The sequence below is a fragment of the Marmota monax genome, unplaced genomic scaffold (assembly GCF_021218885.2).
Source record: "Marmota monax isolate L192 unplaced genomic scaffold, Marmota_monax_Labrador192_F-V1.1 WCK01_AAM20220418_F8-fsc00021, whole genome shotgun sequence".
Classification (NCBI taxonomy): Eukaryota; Metazoa; Chordata; class Mammalia; order Rodentia; family Sciuridae; genus Marmota; species Marmota monax.
Genome location: NW_026695228.1, coordinates 17,383,266 through 17,404,408, shown reverse-complemented (window position 1 = coordinate 17,404,408; position 21,143 = coordinate 17,383,266). Strand labels below are relative to the sequence as shown.

The 21,143-nt window shown below is 49.3% G+C and overlaps 1 protein-coding gene across 2 annotated transcripts in view; it reads right to left on the bottom strand.

Moving 5' to 3' along the window:
• The window catches only part of Limd1 (LIM domain containing 1), a 55,114-nt gene extending 39,893 nt beyond the window's left edge, over window positions 1–15,221 (bottom strand). For both annotated transcript variants that reach the window (XM_046437740.2, XM_046437741.2), the window contains exon 1: window positions 12,922–15,221. In XM_046437740.2, the coding sequence (XP_046293696.1) occupies window positions 12,922–14,308 (1,387 nt within the window). In that variant the 5' untranslated portion in view covers window positions 14,309–15,221. The remainder of the gene's footprint in view (window positions 1–12,921) is intronic.
• Between the last annotated feature and the right edge of the window lie 5,922 nt (window positions 15,222–21,143).

Below are 21,143 nucleotides of genomic sequence, written 5' to 3'. Positions count from 1 at the left end.
GTTCTACAACAAAGTTAATTTTGATTCCCTCAGATTCTTTAAAATTGTATTATCTAGGGGTGAGGGGTATACTTCAGTTATAGAGCTCTTGCTTAGCATGTGCGAAGCCCTGGGTTCCATCCCCAGCATTGCAAAAATAAAGACAGAATTAAGTATCTATGTATTTTGTCTTGCCAGGCATGGTGATGCACATCTATATTCCCAGCTACTCAGGAGGCTGAGACAGGAGGACTCCCAAGTTTGCAACTAGCCTCAGCAACTTAGCATGATCACTTCTCAAAATAAAAATAAAAAGAGCTTGGATGTAGCTGAATGGCAGAATACTTCCTAGCATGTGTGAGGCCTTGGGTTCAATCTCCAGTATCACCAAAAAAAAAAAAAAATCCCAAAACAGCTCAAATCCAAGGAGGAACTCACTCGCACATTGCTGGTGGGAACATTACATGGCACAGCCGCTTTGGAAAATTTTTTTGGCAATCCAATCAAAGACTGTACACAAAGGAAAATAGCAGATTCATTCATACTAGCCAAAAAACTGAAAGAAAGGAGAAAAAAAAAGTTTCTCAATTGGAAAATAAAAAATCAGTAATATGTCCATAATTAATTTCACAGATAGCATCTGAGCAAAAGAAGCCAAGCTAAAGAGTACTACAGCATGTTCTTGCTATCTGCAGTGATCACGTTCCATAAAATTGCCAAGAACACTAAACCAGAGAATCTGGCACCATCACTCCTAGCACAAACAAAAGTGCGTGTTCCTGAGAACCTCTGGCCCCGAGATTTCCATCAACCAATCAGTAAACAAATGTGTATGTGTGTTTCTGTTTAAAGACACCTTGTTTTATACACTGCTGACTCAACACTGAACCCCCGGCCAACAGCGCCGTGACTCAATCATGAACTTGATCTTCGACACCCCTGCTTTCTCCTAGGGGGCACTGCAGCCTGCTTGCTCTTAGGAAGGCTAGCCAGCACCTCAGCACCACGCTTGGGGGCCGCTTTAAACTGTGAGATCACAACAGAAAGCACAAAGATGCAATAAAAAAAGAAAGAAAGAAAAAAAAAAAAACAACAACATGGCACTAAATCAGCCATGAAAGGGCACCTGTTTACTCTCTGAGACCTGAAGTGAGAAGGCAAGCTCGGCTGTAGCTGGGAAGGCAGGTGTTGGGGATTCAAATTTTTCACCACTCTCTGCACAACCAAGAATGATCCCAAAAATGCTGAGTACTGATTCTTGCTAAATGTTAGCAAGTAAATAAATATGCAAATTCAGGATCTGTGGGTGTGAGGCCAATCTGTCATCCCATTGATGGCCATCCCATTGATGGCCAGGGTCAATGGCCCTGCTGAAGTGGCTAGCTAGGCAGGTGAGTCTCCTTCCTCCCTCATGGCTCCATGTGCATTTCTTCCAGAGCTTTGCATTCGGTCAAAGAGGACAACCTTCCTGATAGAGGAGGACAGTACACAAGCAGACGTGCTCCTCTGCTGGAACCCCCATGCAGAATCCATGCATGAGGAGGAGGAACTGCACGCGAATCTACACGAACTCATTTATATTTTTAAAAGAGGGAAAACTAAAAATGATGGAAAAGTCAGAATAGCGGTTGCCTGAGAATGGGCTCTAACTGGGAAGTGGCGAGAGAGAACTTTCTGGGGATGGGATTGTTCTGAGTTACATGGGTGTCAAAACTCACCAGCCTACACACTCCACTGCATGTAAATGTAGCGTTTTTAAAACACAGCTACAAATTCCTAGACACTCCTCCCATCAAGAAGTGGGTGTGTAGGAGGGCTTGTGCCTGCTCAGAGCACAGCAGAAGTGACCCTAAGTGACCTCCACGGCTGTGTCAGAGAAGACGGGGAACCAGTGGCACCAGCCTACCCTTGAGCATTCAAGGCAGAGATGACAGTGCCCCGCCCACTCCACCCTCCGCAAACAAATGGGTTTTCTCAGCATCATCTCTGTTCTTCCTGCCCCCACCTTTACTTCCTTTGCTCCCTGGCTGTCAACTTGGGTAAAGCCACCTCTTGCCACATGCCACTAGCCCATCACTAGGCGTGGGTAACCCAGAGAGTTGGCAGCCACGGGCCAAGGGCAAAGGAGGGGGCTGCCAGCTCGAGTCTATTCACAGCTTCTAAAATTGACCTCTGGCAGGCCAACAAAGGGCTTCTGTTTAAGCCCCTGCCACCTGAGAGCAAAGCCTCAGCTCCATCAGGCCAAGCTCCAGACAAACAGGCCTTTGGAAACTGCCTGGAAAGCCACCTCCCATCCTGCACCCCAACTTGGCCACCTGCCATCCCCCCCCCACATGCCTCTAGGGAGGCCCACACCCAGGCAAGGGCTCCGGAGCCTGACAGTGGGGCAGGGCACAGGCAGAATGTCAGCCGCAGCCCTACATGAGCCAAATCCCAACCTTCCTCATTCCCCTCTGGATGGGAAATGTCATCTTCCACATCTCCTCCAACTACCTCGAGGGGAGGGGTGGTTTGGGGAGGCTCTGCATGTACTTGCTAAGCTCAGGGTACATTTTTAAGGTACCAGAAAACAGGCTCAGCGATGATCACTGCCCGCGTCATGCCCTGTAGAGACAGCAGCTTCAGGCCCCCAGGACCTTCTTCCTCCAGGGAACACACACACTCTATGGCTGCCTGTGAGTCTCGTGCCACCCCCTGCCTCAGGCACAAGGCCTAGCTGGGCTCATTTGGTGGATGGCAGTTGTGAAATCCGCCTCCCTTGAACAAATCACCATCTTTCTGTTTAAGCATTTATGGTTCTGAAGGCTTCAGCTGAGACAAAGTAAAGATGCTTTGATACAATAGCAGCTTAGGAACAAGTGACCACTGCATACCACACATACCCTGTCCTAAGTGCTTCCAGAAAAGCAATGCAAGCCAGTGTGGGTTTAGATCAAGCAGCCACACTTAAAGAGCAAAACCAGGTGAAATTGATGTCAATTTTACTTAACCTGAGATCTTCAAAATAGTCTCATCAAACACAGAATCAACTTCAAAATATTAATGAGCTACTTTAGATTCTATTTTCCAAACCGAGTATTCAAAATCCAGAGTGTATCACACTTATAGTACATTCAGTTCAGAGGAGCCATCTCTTTCTCCTATTAGTGCACCTCGGTCATCTAGAATGAGCCACGCTCTGAAGTGTGTGATAGCTGCAAGTGGTCAGTCTTGCACACTGGACAGGTTATACTCAGTCTTCACCATAATTCAGTCTTCACCATAACCACATGTACATGTGATTGATGGAGAAACCGAGGCTAGGAAAGCTGAATAACCTGCCCAGTGCCTCACAGCTAGGGACCAGGTAGGGTGGACAGATGCAAAGCCCACATGCTCTGGAGGCTTTGCTCCCCACAAACAGTTCCTCAAGCCTGGTTTAGTACAAAATGAGTATCTCCCTGGAGAAGATCATGCATGCCTGCCACCCCATCCCCTGCTCCTGTCCAACCTGCCCAGGGCTTGGCGAACTGGTCCTTGGAACTCAGAAGATCTCTCAGTGGGATCAAGCAGAAGCTACCCCCTCTGTGACTTTGCCTGAGACTAAAACTCCCTTGACTTCCTCACCCCTCCATCCAGTTGTTCCATTCCCTGACCCATCCCCTTGACAGGACGGCCTTTGGAAATCACTTGGTATAACTTTTTTTTATATATAATTTTTTTGAAGTGATGGACAGCATACCTTTGTTTATTTTTATGTGGTGCTGAGGATTGAACCCCGTACCTCACACACGCAAGGCAAGTGCTCTGCCACTGAGCTACAGCCCCAGCCCAGTATAACTTTTTTTTTTTTCTTTTTTCTTTGTGTGTGTATGTGTGCTGGGGCTGAAACCCAGGACCTCATGCATGCTAGGCAAGCACTCTACCACTGATACACATCCCCAGCCCTTTTTATTTTGAGACAGGGTTTTGCTAAGTTGCCCAGGCTAGCCTTGAACTTGTGATCCTCCTGACTCAGCTTCACAAGTCACTGGGTTGCAGACATGCATCACCATGCTCTGCTCATATAAATTTTTGTCCCAGCCACCTTTCTAGAGATCCAACCTATACATGTAGCCTCAGGAACCTGGCCTGGACCCAGTTATGAGAATTCCAAGGTGGCCCGAATATAGTGAAAAGAATACTGTCTGGGAGAGATGGAAGCCCCAGAGCTGCTCCTCACCACCACCAGCACTGCTGCCACCCAATACCACTATGGGACTCTTGGTAAGTCCCTTCAGATCACAAGGGGACAAGTTCCCCCACTGTGTGAAGTCAGCCACTAAAAGGACACTGTAAGAAACTAGAGAATGCAAAGGGTGGCTCCCGGTGCTGCAGGAAAGGAGCCTCATGTTACTCGACCAGCCCCTCCACTGGGCTCTGTGCCAACATAGAGCCTGGCCCCCAGCAGGCCAAAATAAGTATGTGTGGAGTAAGCCTGGGCAGGGCACCCCAGCACACTGTGTGACCTCACTTGCTCTAAGCAAACTTGTCATTGCCTACGAGTTTTCCACACCTCCCTGTCCCTGGCTGCTCTACTCCAGCTGGCTTCTCCGCAAGCAAATGAGGGAAAGCATCCAAGTTCAACCTGTGTCCCTGAGCATGCACGCACGTACACACATCTCATTCTCTCAGGCACGCACACAAGCAGACACACAGAATATCTGAAGCAGGCTCTTCCCAGAACCACTGTCACTCTCAGGGACAGGGAGGAGAGTGATCTTCCTCCAGTCAACAGCCCAAATCCGAAGCTCTCAGCACAGGAAAGGAAACCCAATTATAATAAGCACAGGACATTCAGTTCCAGAAAATGAGGAAGCTGAGAACAGAAAGGTGAAGCCAGGTGTCCAAGCTAGCACTGTCAGAAGGTGGCACGATCAGGCCCTGCTGCCTACACAGTTAACATAAAGGACAACTGTCAGCATATGCCCCAGAGCCTGGCCACAGCGAGCAGCTGGCTGCCCTGGAATCCATCTCTCTCTAAACCCAAAACCTGATGACTGCATCATCAAGAAGCAATGCAAACCGAAGTGGAAGGAGAGGAACAGGCAATATCTGAGCAGATGCAAAACCCCCGAGCCAGCCCTGACCGTCATGTGAGCAAACTTGGTTCCACCCTGCTGGAAGGAAATCTACCAGCTCAGCTGACAGGAGGTCCAGGAGAACAAGGAAGCGCAGTTGGTGTCAGAACAGGCTTCAGGCAACAAAAAGTAAATCTGCTATTGACTTATCAACTGAAATGCTGTTGAGAAATCAACCTTCACGTATTCAGCCCTGGGTCTGCCACGATGTGTTTGCCTTGCAGGCCAGGAGAGGTGCCCTGTCCACTAAGACCTCAATCATTACCACTCCCAGAATGGCTGCAGGATAGACTCTTGCTAAGCCCAAAATCCCTCCTCTTGAATGACAGACAACATCATGGCAGGCTTCCGGAACCTTCTATATGTTACAAATACAAGTTTGGGGCGGGGAGGAAGGGATATGTTCCCAGCCAGCTTCCAGTAACGGGGAGTAACCCATCCTCACTCTCCTGGGACATACAGAGACAAGTCACAGAACAAGAAGGAAAAGGAAAGAACTTGGCAAAGTCTATACTCACAGCTCCCAAAACTTTAAAAATAACCTGGCTACGGGTCCTAAAGTCCTCCCTCTCAAACACTCAAGCAGAAAGTCCCCCACCTTCCAGCATGACCCCGAGACCCTGTGTTCAGCTGGTTTCCCCATGAGGGGGAAAATAAATAAAAAATGGAGTTGATATAAATATTTGCTGGCAAGCACTAGCCTGCCTTGGAAATTTTGGTAACCTGTTTTATTTCAGGGTAAGATTTCTGCTCCGTTTGCCAGATGCACTCTAAGCATAGTTTTATCCAAGTTTGGTTCTAGGACATCTGCACACAGCCTGGGCTTGCTACTAATCCTCAGGACGAAGTACCCCAGCTGTCCCCAATAGAAGTGCCTCTTCCATGCCTGAAGCATGTCTTGAGTTTCACAAGCACCCCCAAGGGCATGGCCTGCTTGTCCTAACTCACTAACCTCAGTGGAACATGAGAATTCAGGTGCCTGGCCACTAAGCCACCACATCCTCATGGCCCCAACGCTGCCCCGAAGGGAGGCGCTCAGGTGGGCTCCTGGACAGAAGAGGAACCTCAGTGCTGCCTGGGGCTACAAGACAGGGATCCAGCTCCTCACACCAGCTCAGATACCCACCACAGTCTGTTTCTCTGCTGCTCCCAGAGTGGCCCTGGCTCTAGCAGAGAAGAGGAGAACCTCAGCCCTGACCTGCTAGTGGCCACAGGGCCCTCTGAAGTTCCCTTTGTCAAAAAGCCCTTCTGCTTCCAGAAGCTGGCAGACAGCACAGGCGTAGCAGAACTACTTAGTAAATGGATTAAGCAGGTCACTTAACTTCTGAGTACCTCAGTCTCCCACCTGTAAAATGGGGGTAATAAAGTAAGGAAGCTACTCTATGTGGGATGTTGTTGGAAGCTACCATACATGGGATGCTTAGGAAAGCAATTTCTCAATGAATTTTTAGCCCAACTATTCAGAGCCCTAACCCCAGCTAAAAATCCCTTCCCACCCTAACTTAAGTCTTTCCATTCCTCAACAGAAATCCAATGAGCTCACATGATATGGGGCATTGGGACACCGAAGAGAAAGACCGGCCTAGACAAGGCTGGGCCCCAAGTCACTGTGCTGTGTCAGATGGCCAAACCTGAGACCCAGCATTGCCCAGGGTACCATAGGAGTCCACAGAGGTGACCACGAACAATGAGCACCATGAGTGCTCTCAGCTCCCCACACTGAGGACACCCAATTAGTTAGAACAAGAGCCTCAGTGGCCCATAGGGTTTGGGATCATTTTAGTACCAGTGGCTCGTTGTGTCAGGCTGTTTCTTAAAGGAAACCCTCAGTCCTTTCTAATCGCACTTTAATTAGACAATCAAGAGCAAATTGGCCTCTAGCTCCATAAATGAGTCTACCTTTGGCCAGAGATCCAAAACCACAGTGTGTGATACACCCTGCCTCACCAACGGGCTCTGCCATGATTTTGTACTGAAAATTTTCTGCAGAAAATCTTAACACTGATTACGTTTTCTAAGGTGCTAGACACAGGAATGATTCATACTTTTTCTTTCAACCATATGTTTTCCAGAATATCTGAAGTAAAAATTGACTACTATTTGCATTAAGAAATGTAACCATAACTCCAAACGATGTTGAACGATGCCATCTAGTCCCTTGTTACTTGGTTAGCTCCAGGCATGTACTTACACACCCAATGCCATGGTCACAGGACCCTTGGCCGGGCAGGCCCCTCAGAGGTCATCCTGGCTCAGCAGAGGTAGGGACCCTGCCCAACAGTATCCCTAAGCTGCTGGGAGGATCAGGCCCAGATGCCTGGCTTCCTGGCTCTCAGATGCATCCATACAACTTCTTCCACAGTCCTGTCTCGCGGGGGAAAGTCATAAATCAACAAATGTAAAGAAACATAACCCTTTTAAAGAGTTCTGGCAAGAATGGCCATGCCAAAAGACCCACTTCATGCTCTGATTGCTAATGGGAAAAGCAGGAAGACTAGCTGGAAAAAAACAAGACATTCTTTCCTGGTCACAAAGGAAAAGAGCAGGCACATGCCATCCCAAGGAGGGGAGGACCCAGAGAGCAGGCGTGATGGGACAGGCAGATGCTGTGGGAACCCATGTCAGCACATGGCGACTCCAGCAGGCCCACCCACCTGGAGGGCACCAGAAGCAGGGGTGGCACTGCGCTAGCCAGAAGGATGTCCACCGGAGCAGCAAAGGCAGGGTCCTGTGTGGGCAAGGAACTCACTCAGGGAACAGCAGGGAGATTGTGCAACAGGGGCAGAGTGGGCAAGGCCAGAGTGGGCACAGCCTGGGAGCCCACGTGAGATGTGGACTGAATCCCGGTGCCTGTGATCCCCGTGTACCCTTCCACACACACCCAGGCCAGCAAGAAGGGCATGACGGGGACACCACCCATGCCCCTTGTGTATCTGTGGACTGAATAAAGAGATGCAGCACTCCAGGTGAAGTCTGGGAGGGGCTGCATCATTTCCATCTCCCCCTCTTCCCTGCCCCCAGCAACTCTGAAGAGAGATGCTAGAGAGAGAGCTGGCACACAAGGACAGAGCTAAAGTGTGGGCCAACACGGTGTCCCAACCTTACCATCTCCACCCATCCTCAGACACGCCATGATACGTTACTTCAAACCCCACGCTTGCTCGAAACCTCATTTTTATTGTGAGAAGTCAGGGCTGCAGTGATCCTTAGAGGGTGGCAATGACAGTGAAGGCCCCAGGGGCTTCCTGAGTGATGGTCCTGTTCTGTTTTGATCTGGATGCTGGTGTTCACTTTGTGAGCACCTACTGCACGCCTACACTATATGCATCGATAAAAAGTCATTGCCTTCCTAACCTTGAGGGGCAGACTGCCTAGTCCACTTAAAAAAATAAATAAATAAACACGTGAACAATTTTTCAAGGTCTGGGCATCCCCATAGCCTAGGGTGTACACCTGTAGGGGTAGACAGGCAGAACTGGAATCCTGGATGTCATTTACAAAAATTACCCAGAGGATCAGAAATTAACTTCCATGTCCAGTGGAAGCCTAGACTCCAAAGCATGGCAGAAAATCTCCAAAAGCATTGCCAGTTCCTAGGAAAGCACACTCAGAGCAGAGTAGCTGATGAGCTCCTACCACCTTCTACTTTAGTACTTGCCTTGGGTTTAATGCAATGTCTGATATTGGAGGGGCTGGGGGTAGATGGGTTCTCTGGGATGCACTGACAGACCCCTGTCCTGGAATTCTGGAGATGCTGCTCTATGAGAGGATTGGCCCATGTTATTTCCTTTTATATGAAAAATGCTCCCCATTTCCATTTAGGCTAGAATTCAGCCCCTTTTGTCACACATCTATCACTAATAAAGTCAGATAAGAGGTGCTTAAAAGGTCACTAAGACAGGAGACTCAAATGGGAAGGGGCAGATGGGATGACCTCCTGGTGCTCCTTATCTGGACAGCTCATTTCACCTGCATGGCCAGTAAAGTGAGGTCAGGCAGGACAGGCTCCCTGGGGCCCTAGCAAGGGCAGAGCCATTCCCAGGAGAAATCGCAACTGTTTCCAGGCACCCAGGCTGGGGGTGGGCTCTGCCTTTCTGGGTTTAAATATTGCAGCAGGTATGTCCACCAAAGTCAGAAAAACTAAAGACAGCCATCGTGGAGGCGCAAGCCTATCATACCAGACACTCAGGAAGCTCAGGCAGGAGGATCGCAAATTAGAGGTCAGCCTCAACAACTTAGCAAGACCCTCAGCAACTTAGGGAGACCCTCTCTTACAAAATAAAAAGGGCTGGAATGTAGCTGTGTGGTAAAGCATCCCTGGGTTCAATCCCTAGTACTAATTAATTATTTTTTTTAAATTGGGGCTGGGGATGTAGCTGGCTAATAGAATGTTGTGCCTAAGCATGCATGAGGACCTGTGTTTGATCCCCAGCACCACGAAAAAGTATAAACTAAAGACATAACCAGTCTCTTCTCTCTCCTTACGGGTGGAGAGGAGGCCATCCATCCATTTGTGGGAGAAAGGAAACCCTGAAACCTCTGTATTCCTGCCTTCCTGACCCTCCAGTGCCTAACAGAGGTGGCAGAGCCTTCTCCCCGCTGGGGAGTGTGTGGCTCTGTCCTGGGGTGGCTTCTGCACTGAAAAATCCTCAGGCCTGCCCACAACAGGGAGGAAGGGCACAGGGGCTGCAGGTCCAGAGGACACATTAGTCTGGAGTCCTGACTGTAGGGGAAGGAGACCTGGGAAGGGCAGGGAGCATACAGATGCCCCCAGTGCACTTGGAGGCATCTGGAGAGGCAAAGACAAGGCACCCAACTTGACACGCATGACCACCTATTTCCACCAAGCGAGTCACCGGAGTGGAAGGAAAAGTCCCGAGGAGGGTAAAAGTGTCTCTACTCACACATGTGTGGTCTTGAGCATGTCACTTAACCTCTCTGGATTCAGTTATAAACAAAGATCAATGGAGCCTGTGTCATACCTGTGTGAAGGTTAAATGACAATAATACCCCCTAAGCTTTAACCCAATGCCTGGCACATCATAGGCACTCAACAGATAGTAGCAATTATTAGACCCACAGTGCCCATGGCCACCTGCCCCAAGAGCAGGGAATGTGGAGGATGCTTCATTGAAAGAGCAGAGTGGTCCAGCTTCTGCTGTGCCGCTGGCAGTCCCCTGCAGGGACTGTCCTAGCTACACAGAGCTACTTTGCCCAAGGTCTCCATCTCCCCAGGGTGGCCCACATCCAATGGCTGAGCATGGGGAGTGTGAAGGCCAGGTCATCTCAGCCCAACTCAGGATGGGAAGGAAGGGTTCTTCCAACCCCCAGCTCCTTCTCTGCAGCTTCCTTCCCCTCCCATCCACAGGTGGGAACCCCAATAGTACCTGTTAATAAGCCCCCTGCACACTAAACTCTAAAAATCAGTTTCCCCAGAAATCCAGCCCAGCAGGTGGTTATTTGTGTCCTTTTTCCTTAGTAAATGAGGAGAGGACCCAAAACCAGAGGAGCAGGACAGGGCATAACAAAACACATGCCCACCCGGCATCCCTCTGCAGCAAGAACAGCTGTGCAAACAGAAGCCACCTGCACCTGCAGGTAGCACCTCCCAAGAGCCAGCTGAATAGGAACCCAACATCTTCCAAGCAGCATTAACAGTGCTCAGGCAGAGAGAAAGATGTACATTTTCACTTCAAGGTGAAAATCCCATTTCTCTCTTGCTCATTTGCTTTGCTCATTTCCTGCCTGTTCTACTGCACTGTCTGTCCAGGGAGGAAGAGGTTTCTGTCAGTATTATTCCTTCTGTATCCCCAACGCCTAGAATACAGCTGGCTCAGGATACAGGCTCGGAGTATAGATACTGAATGAATTAATAGTGTTGGTTACTAATCACTGCCCTGACCCAGAGCGCAAACTTGCATCCCTGAATAAATAAAACTGGTTTTTTGTTGTTAGCTTGAAATTAAAAACTAAACAAATTAAAATAAAAATTAAGAGACCCGTGGAACCAGGCACAGTGGTACACGCACATAATTCTAGCTAATCCCCACTACTCAGAAGACAGAGGCAGGGGCTGGGGATGTGGCTCAAGTGGTAGCGTGCTCGCCTGGCATGCGCATGGCCCAGGGTTCGATCCTCAGCACCACATACAGACAAAGATGTTGTGTCCGCCAAATACTAAAAAATAAATATTAAAATTCTCTCTCTCTCTCATTCTTTAAACAAAAAAAAGAAGGCAGAGGCAGGAGGATCCCAAGTTTGAGGCCAGAGTAAGAGCCTTGTCTCAGGATGAAACTTTAAAAGCTCAGAGGCAGAAAGCTCCTGGGCTCGATCCCCAGTATCATGGGGAAAAGAAAAAAAAATATTTTTAATTAAAAGTTTTTTAAAAATAAAAGACCCATGACATCTCCAACTAAATATTATCCCCAAGGTCAGACTCTGCAAGGAAAGGACAGTTCACAGTAGAACGTGCTATACCTTCTTTAAAAAATAAATCAACAAACAGTAACCTTGACCTCCAACTGCTGAGTGCAGGGGGAAAGCTAGCTCCCAGAAGTTCTCATGAGGGGCAAAAACACTACCATAGGTTGCAGAGCTATCCACTGGCCCACCACTTAGCACCCTCTCCAAGGACCTCAGGGGAGACAGCAAGCATAGGTTAGGAGCAGTAAGCCAGCCATCTTCCCCCCACCCAGGGCCTTCTCTGCCCCTTCCCTCCACAGAGCTGCAGGACTGAGGCTATGGGAGAATCAGAGCCCAATTATCCAGAGTTCAAAAGTGGAAAATAACAGGTCTCGGACAGAATAGGCTGACTTTCTAGATAGTTCTGTGAAATAAGCAAATCATCACTCAACAGAGGAAAAAAAAGTTGAATCAAGTAGTCACCCAGATTTTGTGGCTTAAAAAAAATAATAAAACAAAATCTGCACATTTATGTAAAACCAGCAAGGAGCATCTCCCATCCTACTTCAAGACACAGCTGTGGGTGCCACCTGGCTGCTGGCTGGTACTGGGTGTGGGCTCAGTTAAGAGGCAGGGCTCAAATCTCCCTTCACATCAGGATCACCTGGCTGGTGGAGTCCACGCTCCTATCCCAGAATTTTTGATTTAGTAGGTCTGGGGTAGAGCTCAGAGCTTCCATTTCTAACCAGGGTGTGGCTGGTCCAGGGAATACACTTCAAGAATCACTGCCTTAGCCAGGTGCAATAGCACAAATCTATAAACCTGGCTACTCAGGAGGCTGAGGCAGGAGGATCTTAAGTTTGAAGCCAGCCTCAGCAACGTAGTGAGACCCTGTCTCAAAATAAAAATATAAAAAGAGCTGGAGGTGTAGCTCAGGGGCAAAGTGCCCCTGGGTCCAATCCCCAGAACTGCAAGAAAAGAAGAAAAGAGACACACTGTCCTTAGAACAGCCTTCAATAGCAGTGATTCACCTGCTTCAGTTACACACGGGAACCACAAGACACACCCACACACACGGGCGGTTGAGAGCTACAGACCAACTGCTCAGAAGTGTCTGTCCCTGAGAAGCTACTCCGATCTTACAAGCCTGTCACTGTAAGAGTCTCTAAGGTCACACCCCAAAACCCTTGAAATCCAAAGTCACAGCATTTCCGTTCTTTTTTTTAAGATAGTCCCACCCTGCTTTACCCTTCACACATGAGTAACTCCCAGCTGCAAGATCTACTTCTGCCCAAGGATGCTTTCAAGTTTCTGAACTAGACAAGCAGTTTAAAGAGGAAGTAAAAAAAAATTAATAACACAGGCGTCTCAAGACAGCTACAGCATCCCTGGTAGAGACCCATCACCCCACCATGGGCAGCTCCAGCAGGTTCTCACTCACCAAAGTAATCAGCCTTTGGGTGAGCATCCATCTCTCGCTCCAGACGCTGGGTGAGGGCTTCTAATTTCAATTCTGCAGCAGAGGGTCCAAGTTCAGGGCCTGGGATAAGAGTTTGGCAGGGCAGCCTCACCCTGGATGAGTTGGAGCTCTCTGGGAGCACAGGTCCTAGGCTACTGTCAGGGGACCAGCTGGGAGGACCCTCTTTACAAGATAACTCAGGCGAAGTGGACATCACTGGATGGACAAGATTGGTGGTACTGAGCTTGGGCCCAGTGCCAAGGTCTGCACATCCCGACTTCGGTCCCAACCCAGGGACCTTACCTAGCTGTGAACTGTCCTTGCCAGCTGCTGATAATGGGGCAGAATTTGAAAGATAAGATTTGGGTCCATCCTGAAACCAGGGTTGAGGGTCCACAGTGGGTTTGGACAAAACACCTGGTATCTCACAACCCATCCCTAAGTTTGTCCTTGAAAGAGTTCCTTGAGTGGGACAATTGGAGGCCAGGGGTGCTGAAATAGAAGGGTTCCTGGGCTGAACTGGAGCCCCATTCTCCAAGCCTGGGGAAGGAAGGCCAGGGCTCACCCTCTGGGAGGAGGCAGTAGACCAAAGTCCTGCTGGCTTCTCACTACTACAGCCACCGACACCACCATCCTGGCCACCAAGGCCACTCTCAAAAGACTTGCTGGAGCTCAGGGAGAGCTGTGGCTGGTACAGGTGATGGTCCCCACAGGTTTTGGGCAATGAGGAGTCACTCCCTGAGGAATCAGGCCACATACTCCCTACACCCAGGCCGATGCTGGAGGACACTCCTGGTTTGTCCTCCCATGGTGGGCTTGCCACAGAGAGGTTATCATAATAGTCTCCATGAGTGAGGCAGGAAGGATCTTCGCAGGGACGGTGGAAAGCAGACCTCTCAGAACTCAATGGGTCCTCCCTGGAACCACAGTCCTGGCTACCAGGCCTTATGCCATGGATATGTGGCCTGGCCCTCTGCTCCTGGGGTGGGTATATAGGCTGCCCAGTGGAAGTGGTGGTGGTTACCCCAGGCGCCACTGTGGAGGCAGCAAGAGGGGGCTTGGCAGCACCATCCACAGTCAGCTTGCTGCCCACACCAGCTTCCCTGGGGGCCTGTGGGCCCAGCCTGCCCCCACCATTGACAGGGCCTCTGCTCCCCCTGGGAAGGGTCTCTTCCTGAAGGAGCTGCTGCTGCTGCTGAAGGTGGATTTTGGCCATCTTGGTAGCAAACACCCTGCGTGTCTCCTCAAACTCAGGGTTGTTGCCTGCACCTTTGTCCACGCGGAAAAGCCCATCCTTGGAGGCTTCATACATGTTCAGGTCCTCGATGAATTTACTGGCCTCCAGGCCCAGATCGTCATACTTATCCATGTTGCTGACCAGTGTCCAGGCGTAGCCTAAATGCCAAATGTGAGTGTGGTGGCGACGGGGGTGCGGAGAGAGTGCTGGTAAAGGGCCGGAGCTTAAGTCCAGCCCAGGACAGGTAAAGACTTCCACCTGTCCGATGTGAGGGTCATGACTCTAGGGCTTCGAGTCCAGTCAAAGTTGAGGCCTCCGGACCAGCTGGACCAAGTTTCCTTCCAACTTCTTTTCCCCTAGAGAGCGTCCACGTGGGGGCGATTGGAACTCAGTTGTCCCTGGCCTGCTCTGCGGAGTCCTTTTCTCTTTTTTCAAATCAAAGAAGAAAATGAAATAGGCAAGAAGAAAAAAAAGAGAGTGAGAAAGAAAAGGCACATCCCATCCACCTTAGGCAACCGAACTTGGGAATGCACCGGGCAGCCGCGGGGCTAGGGCCGGGTCGGCCAGCACCGTGCGGAGGCTGCCAGCCGGATCCCGCCGAGCAAAGCGTGGCGGCCGTAGGCGCAGGCGCGCGCTCGGTCCTCCGGGGCTTCCTGGGGCCAGAGCTGGGGTCCTACGACGCGGGGCGGGGGCGCGGGCGGTCTCCCCGCGGCGGGAGTCTCGGCAGCTGGGTCCCGGAGCGGCCGGGTGTGCGATGGCGGCGGCTGGGTGCTCGGCCCAGGCGGCGAGACGCGGAAGTGAGTGCGCCGGACAGGGAGCCGTGCCGGCCGCTCGCTAGCCCGCCGGGTGCGTCCCGGGCGGCCGGCAGGCGGAGGCGGTGGCGGTGGCTGCCGAGGGGCGGGGACGGCGCGGGCGGGCCCCCGGGGCAGGCCTGTGTCGGCAGCCTGGCCGAGCCTCCGCCCCCGGACGGGCCAGGGAACCCCGAGGTGCGCCCCGCGCTCTCGCCCGGGGATGGCGCGGGAGTTCCCCTCCGCCCCTTCAGCCCCGCTGCGAGTCCCGGACGGATCGGATCCCCCCGCCCTCTTCCTGTCCCGGGCACTCCGCGGGCCCCGCCCCTGGCAGCGCGGGGCGGGGTCCTAAGCGAGGAAACGCCCCCGCGGCCTGGGCAGCCTGCGGTGGCAGAAGACCGGTGGCTTAAAGTTTGCTCAGAGTTTCTAGAGCGCGCGCGCTCCTCGCCCTACCGTGCCTCAGATCCCCGGGCTGTGCCTGCTGCCCGATTTGAGGGAGGTGCACAATTGGAAATCGGCGCTGTCTCCTGTGGCTGGTGTCATCCAGACTGTGGCAGAGAGGGAGAGAGATGGCCAAGATGTCAGCGTGACCAGCAAAGCGAAGATGGAAGTACAGGTCCTCTGAAAAGAAGTAAAAGGAAAGTCAGGTTGAGCCCTGGAGCGAGCGCGCCTTTGACGTCCTGCGTGCGGCGATAAAAACAGGTGCTCTTGTGGGTACCTTATTCATACGGAGACTCTTGGTCCCCAAGTGTGTCCATGCGACTCCAGGGGCACCAGTCTTGATTTCTTGTCAAGCCCCAGCTTGTCCCGACACACCCTATACGACTCCAATGTGACCCTGGAGAGGTTTCATTTCCCACATAGCAGAGCGATCCTAAGGCAAAGACCAGACCTGTCAGGTCCCTACTTAAAGCATCAACGCATACCCTGGACTCTACCGGGGCCTTCTGCACCTGACCAGCCCTGCCTCCTCTAACCTGATTTGGGGGTCTTCCCTCCCTGCCAAAGCGGCCTGGTGTCTGTCCAGAGCCTTGCCTCTCTGCCTCTGAATTTAAATCACCTCCTGCTGTTCTTTTTCAGCCTTCTCTTTATCTCCTGCTCAGGGCTAGTCACTTACATACAGTCATCTCATCCCTTAGTGTCTACTGGGGATTTGGTTCCAGACATTGCCTTCAGTGGATATAAAACTCCACAGATGCTCAAGTCCTTTACATAAAAGAGCATCATTTGCATATAAACCTAGACACACCCTCCCATACACTTTTAACTCATCTCTAGATTACCTATGAAGCCTAATCCAATGTAAATGTTATGTAAATAGACATTAGGTTTTATTTTTAGGAATTAATGATGCAAAAATAAAGTTCATACATGTTCAGTACATGTACAACTTTTTTGTTGCTGTTCATTCTATTGGTTGAATCCCCAGATGTGTCGAAGAGGGTCAACTATAATTACTTATTTATCTGTCTACATGCCTTTTTTGTTTGGTGTTTGGTTTTCCACCCCATAAGACTGTATCTGGGGGCTGGGTTTGTGGCTCAGCAGTAGAGCATTTGCCTAGTATGTGCAAGGCCCTGGGTTCAGTCCTCAGCACCACATAAAAATAAAATAAAGGTACTGTGTCCAACCACAACTAAAAAATAAATATTTTGTTAAAAAGACCATATCTGTATGCTCAGTGCTTGGTTGAATATGTGTATTAGCGAATCCTGTCTGTAGGGTTGTGACAATGACCAATAAGATGACTTGCATGAGAGTGCTTTAAATTCCATAAATCCAAAGTGTGGTTCACCAAAGAGTAGAGTCTGAATACCCCAGGAGCTTGTTGAAAATCCAGTCTCAGGCCCAGCCCCAATTTACTGAACCAGAATCTGCATTTTAACAAGATGGGGGTGGGGTGCAAATAAAGTTTGAGAAGTACTGCTATAAAATATTAAACTAGAATTAGGAGAGTTTTGCTTTGTTTTATTTGTACTAGAATTGAACCCAAGCGCACTTTACCACTGTTCCACAGCCCTGATCCTTTGGCAAATTTTTATTTTGAAACAGAATCTCATTAAGTTCCTGAGGGTCTGCTAAATTGCTGAGGCTGGCCTTAAACTTACAATCCTCCTGTCTCAGTCTTCTGAGTTGCTGGGATTATAGGCATGCACCACATCACCCAGCTAGAATTAGGCATTTTTATCTTAAAAGAGTCTTCTAGGGCTGGGGTGTGACTCAGTGGTAGAGCACTTGCCTACCATGTTGTGAGGCCCTGGGTTCAATCCCCAGTCCTGGAAAAAAAAAAGCTTATAAGATACTAACCCATGGGTGTTGACTTTGGATGCTGAGGCAGGAGGATCACAAGTTTGAGGCCAGCCTCAGCAACTTAATGAGACCCTGTCTCAAATAATTTTTTAAAAGGGCTGGAGATGTAGCTTAGTGGTAAGTATTTCTGGTTTCCATCCCCAGTACTGCAATAAATAAATAAATAACTGAAATAAATAACTGAAATGCTAAACATGGCCTGGAGACCACAAATGTTTTAGTGTTACTGTTTATACTCAAGACAGATCTTTCAAATTCTGCACATAACATTTAGAAACCAGCCACAGTTATTTAACATAGACCAGTATCATGTGCTTGGAAACACCTCTTGATTCATATCTTTAAAAAATTGTGTACATACCTACACACCAGTTGTTTAAAAAGCAAACAACTTGAGCTGAATATTTTTATTAGTAGGTCAACAGAGCATGGAGAGTTCTAAGTGTTTACAAATGAACTTTAATTTTGTTTGTTGAAGGAGAAACGTTTAGGGTTGTGTTTTTATCCATATCTTAGTCCATTCAGGCTGCCATAATAGAGTACCATAGGCTGAGTGGCTTATAAACAACAGAAATTTATTATTCATAGAACTGAAGCCTGGGAAGTCCAAGACAAAGGCTCCAGCAAAGACGGTTTCTGGCGTGAGCTTCTCTCTAGTTCACAGATGGTACCTTCTTGCTGTGTCCTGGGACAGTGGCAGGTGTCAGAGCTCCTTTGGACTTCTTTCATGAGGGTACTAATTCTATTCATGGAGCTGCACTCTCAGGACCTCATCACCCACAGGAGTAGGATGTCAACATATGAATTGGGATGGGGCAAACACATTCAGTCCATAGCAACCAGTAAAGCATGGCTCCTTTCCAAGGTAGAGGTCATTCCCTTCTGACCCTGTCTATATCACAGGTGCCACTATCAACACACAGCTTTCCTTTAGTCCTGCAGTCAAATTTCATAAGTTAACAGAGGTTAAAAAAAAAAAACTGTCTGTCACATGGTCACACTCATTATGTGAAACTTTCAACTAGGCCTGCATCTCAGTGACATCCATCGGATCCTGTCCCTCCCATCTCCAAACTCTTCAGCAGTGTCCTGAACCACACTGAGAGTAAGATCTGTAATCTGGCCTCTTTGCCTAATTTCCCAATACTCCCCTGTTTGCTCTGCTCCAGCCACGGTGACTTAGCTGTTCCTTGTCCTCACCGTACATTCCTTCTTGCACGGAGCATACATTACCTTACCAAGCACTTGTGATGGCCTGGGCCCTTCTCCAGGTGCTATGCACAAAGTAGAAGAAACTTCTGTCCTCTTTAGACATACATTTTTGTATGTACAGATAGGAAGGGTGGATAATAAACAAAGTAGGTAGGACCTTAGAGAGGATGTCGGAAAGGAAGGAGCACTGTGGAGACAGATGAAGCCAGGAAGAGGACATGAGGCGGGGCACAGGGTTAAATACAAAGGTCAGGGGAGGTCTTGCTGAGAAAGGGACACCTAATGGGCTGAGAGTGTAGCTCAGTGGTAGAGCACTTGCCTAGCATGTGTGAGGCCCTGGGTTCCGTTCCCAGCACCAAAATAGTTAAAAAATAAATAAATAAATAAAAATAAAAAACATAAAATATGGGAGATGGAAGAGCATGTTCAAGGTTGATGGGATTGGCCTGACGTGGTGGGGCTGGGGGAAGAGCATGACCAATGCCAAAGGGAGGCAGAGTTTCTGGAATAACGTTCCAGAGTGGTAGAGGAGCTGGACTCCAGTACACATCTCCCCTCACCCATGGTAACGGAGGGGAAGGATTTGACAGACTCAAATAGGTAAGTACATAAGGTATTGGGATCTTAGCATGGGAGCCTTCTGAAGGTTAGAATTTTGCCAGTGAAATAGGAGGTGAGGAGGTTGGCTGAGCATGAAGCCGGTGAAGCTGCTGCTGGTAACTGGCCATCTAGGGGAGAGGGAGCGTGAATGACCCCAGCAAGCCGAAGGCTCCCCTTAGCTCCCCAGCTCCACCCTGAGAATCTGGGTGTGAGCTTCCACAAAGCCAGCAGCACCAGGCATGTTTTTTTTCCTAGCCAAGTGTCAGCTGTGCAGACCTGGGTGTGCAGTAGGAAGAGTGCTGGGTCTAACCAGGACTGGCTCTTGCCAAACAATGGGCAAAGAAGTTGCCATTTCCTTTGCCTAAAATCTGCTCCCCCAGATATCCATGATCCCCTCCCTTACAATTCCCAGTTCCCTACTTAATGGCTACTTCCTAGGGAAACCCTTCCGGCACCCCTCTCCTGCCTGTCCCTACCTGACACACAGGGAACACCTGCTTCATGGCTTGTTTGTGAGTCGCCTCACTGGAACGCAAACTCACGTGGCTGTGGATTTCGACTGTTCCTTGCTGTATCCTAGCAATCTAGAAAAGTGCCTGGGGGCAAAGTCCCCAAACCAGCCCAATCACAGCAGGAAAGGGAGCTCAAGTGCTGCCATCTACAGGTAGGAGAAATTACTAGGCTTAGGTTTGGAGAAGCAAGGAAGGTGGTATTATTACTCTTGTCTCTGCACACCTTTTTTGAGGGGAGAGAGGAGTACCAGGGAGTGAATTCAGGAGCACTCAACAATTGAGCCACATCCCTAGCCCTATTTCCTATTTGAGTTGCTTGGCGCCTCGGTTTTGCTGAGGCTGGCTTTGAATTCTCAATCCTCCTGCCTCAGCCTACGGAGCTGCTGGGATTACAGGCATGTGCCACCACATTCTGCTCTCTACACACCCTCTGAAGATTTTTTTTTATTATCTTGTAGTCAATTACTTGATACAAGTCATATTTGATGAATATTAATTATACTTATCTTAGTCAAGAATAGGGCTGCACATGGATATATGTATATGTGCATTTGAATTTGTAAAAGATATTTGATTTAATAGTATCTGTGCCTGAAATTCAAAGCCAGCCTCAGCAACTTAGCAAGACCCTATCTCAAAAGGGCGGGGGAGAGGGCTGGGGATGTGGCTTTGTGGTTAAGTGCATCTGGGTTCAATCCCTGGTACAAAAAAAAAAAAATCTATGCCTGGTGTGGTGATGCATGCCTGCAATCCCAGCAATTTGGGAGATTAAGGCAGGAGGATCACAAGTTCAAGGCCAGCTTCAACAATTTAGCCATAACTTGTCTCAAAAAACAAAAAGGGTTGGGGATGTGGTTCAGTGGCTAAGCACTCCTGGGTTTAATCTCTAGTACCGCAGTGGGGGGAAAAAAAGAAGAAAGAAAAAAAAACCTGCACACTTGCACACATACATATTTTTTGTATAGGTGTGTATAAAAAAAAAACATTGGCCAAAGGGCATTTGAGAAACCCTAGTCCAATAGACTGTAGGCAGAGCACTGCTCACGCAGTCTGTGAATTGTTAAGGCGCTCATGGGACAGAGGGCCCCTGGCTTGAGACAGAACCCTGCTTATTTTGCAGTAAACTGAAAGGGCCTTTCTGTAGCTTTTGCTTGGCTATAGGAAATGTCCAGGCACACAATGCTGTGTGTGTCCCAAAGTTGGAGGGCCACTTCAGGGACAGATCTGAAAAGAATCTTTATATTTCAACTGAAGAGATGGATGAAGAATTAAGAACTAAAGTTCTTTTGGGCTCTTTCCATCCACTGATGCCAGAACAGGCCAGGAGCCCAGGCCCCTCCAAATCCATTTCCTGAACCTTGGGCTTCTCCGGCCCCAAGCATCAATGTGGAATTGCCCCATAAATGGAGAGAAGCAGCTGCAGTGAAGGCCCTTTCCTAGTGTTTGTAATGAGCCTTTGTTTCATGATTTTCTGGCCTGGAAAGTTGCCTGGGTCAGGCCAGATCTTGGGACCATGACCTTGCACTGTGTGTGTGGCCTCTGCCA